The sequence below is a fragment of the Martes martes genome, assembly GCF_963455335.1.
Source record: "Martes martes genome assembly, chromosome: 1".
Taxonomy (NCBI): Eukaryota; Metazoa; Chordata; class Mammalia; order Carnivora; family Mustelidae; genus Martes; species Martes martes.
Window position 1 is genome coordinate 14,167,122 of NC_137888.1, and position 889 is coordinate 14,168,010.

Consider the following 889-nt stretch of genomic DNA (forward strand, 5'->3'; position numbering starts at 1 on the left):
ATGTCTTGCTACAACTGCCCTGCGAACTACAGCTTGGGATCCCTCAGAAATCCCTGCCATATTCCTCTCAGCTCCTCCATTGCCCTCTGCTCTCCAGGTGTGAGCTGTGGTGATGTCCTCTGCTTGCCTAGTAACTGTCAAGACCATCTCCGGCCTCTGGACAACTGCCAAGAGAGTTGCAGTGAACCAACTAACTGCCAGCCAGCCCACTGCGAGCCCAGCAACTATGAAACATCTTGCTGCCCTCCTACTACATACTACGTGTCCAGACCCTGCCAAGGAACCACTTTTCTTCCTGCTGCTTCCTACATCTCTGGTTCCTGCCTCCCCGTATCCTACAGACCTCTGAGCTATGTGTCCAGCAGCAGCCGACCCCTGAGCCTCCTCACTTATGGATGCCGCCCCTTGGGTTGTTTGCCCTGTGGTCCTCAACCACTGAGTATGGTGCCTAGCAGCCTCAGACCTCTGCGTCCTGTCTTCACTGGATGCCAGCCTCTGAGCCACGTGTTCAGTTCATGCCCTGGATCTTGCTCTGCGCTGGGAGGCCGGTAGCTTCCTTGTTCCAGTCAATAATCCCGGCAAGGATTCAGGACAAAAATTCAAAGTCTATGGACTTGTGCTTCTTTCCTAGTAGTGCCGTTTCTTGCTCTCACTCTGCCTGATGTAATTCAAGCTGCTCCTTTCCTATTGTTATCTCTTTTTTATCTCTCCTTGGCATAAAACTATTTGATTTACAATGCTGTTCAATGTCACTGAGGTGTGGAAAGAATTGATTTGATTCATGCTGCAATAAATGAGATTAAGTCAAAATTAAGAATCTGGGTCTTTAGTTTGTCTTTCATTATTTCATTTGAACACAGATAGGATCAACCTCAACTGCTTGCAAGAT

The 889-nt window shown here is 48.7% G+C and overlaps 1 protein-coding gene across 1 annotated transcript; it reads left to right on the forward strand.

The window, feature by feature from the left end:
* KRTAP26-1 (keratin associated protein 26-1) lies at window positions 1-552 on the forward strand (the record flags this gene model as incomplete). The annotated part of the gene is made up of 1 exon (XM_080817859.1): window positions 1-552. The coding sequence occupies one exon, from the start codon at window positions 1-3 to the stop codon at window positions 550-552; it is 552 nt and encodes a 183-aa protein (XP_080673985.1).
* Between the last annotated feature and the right edge of the window lie 337 nt (window positions 553-889).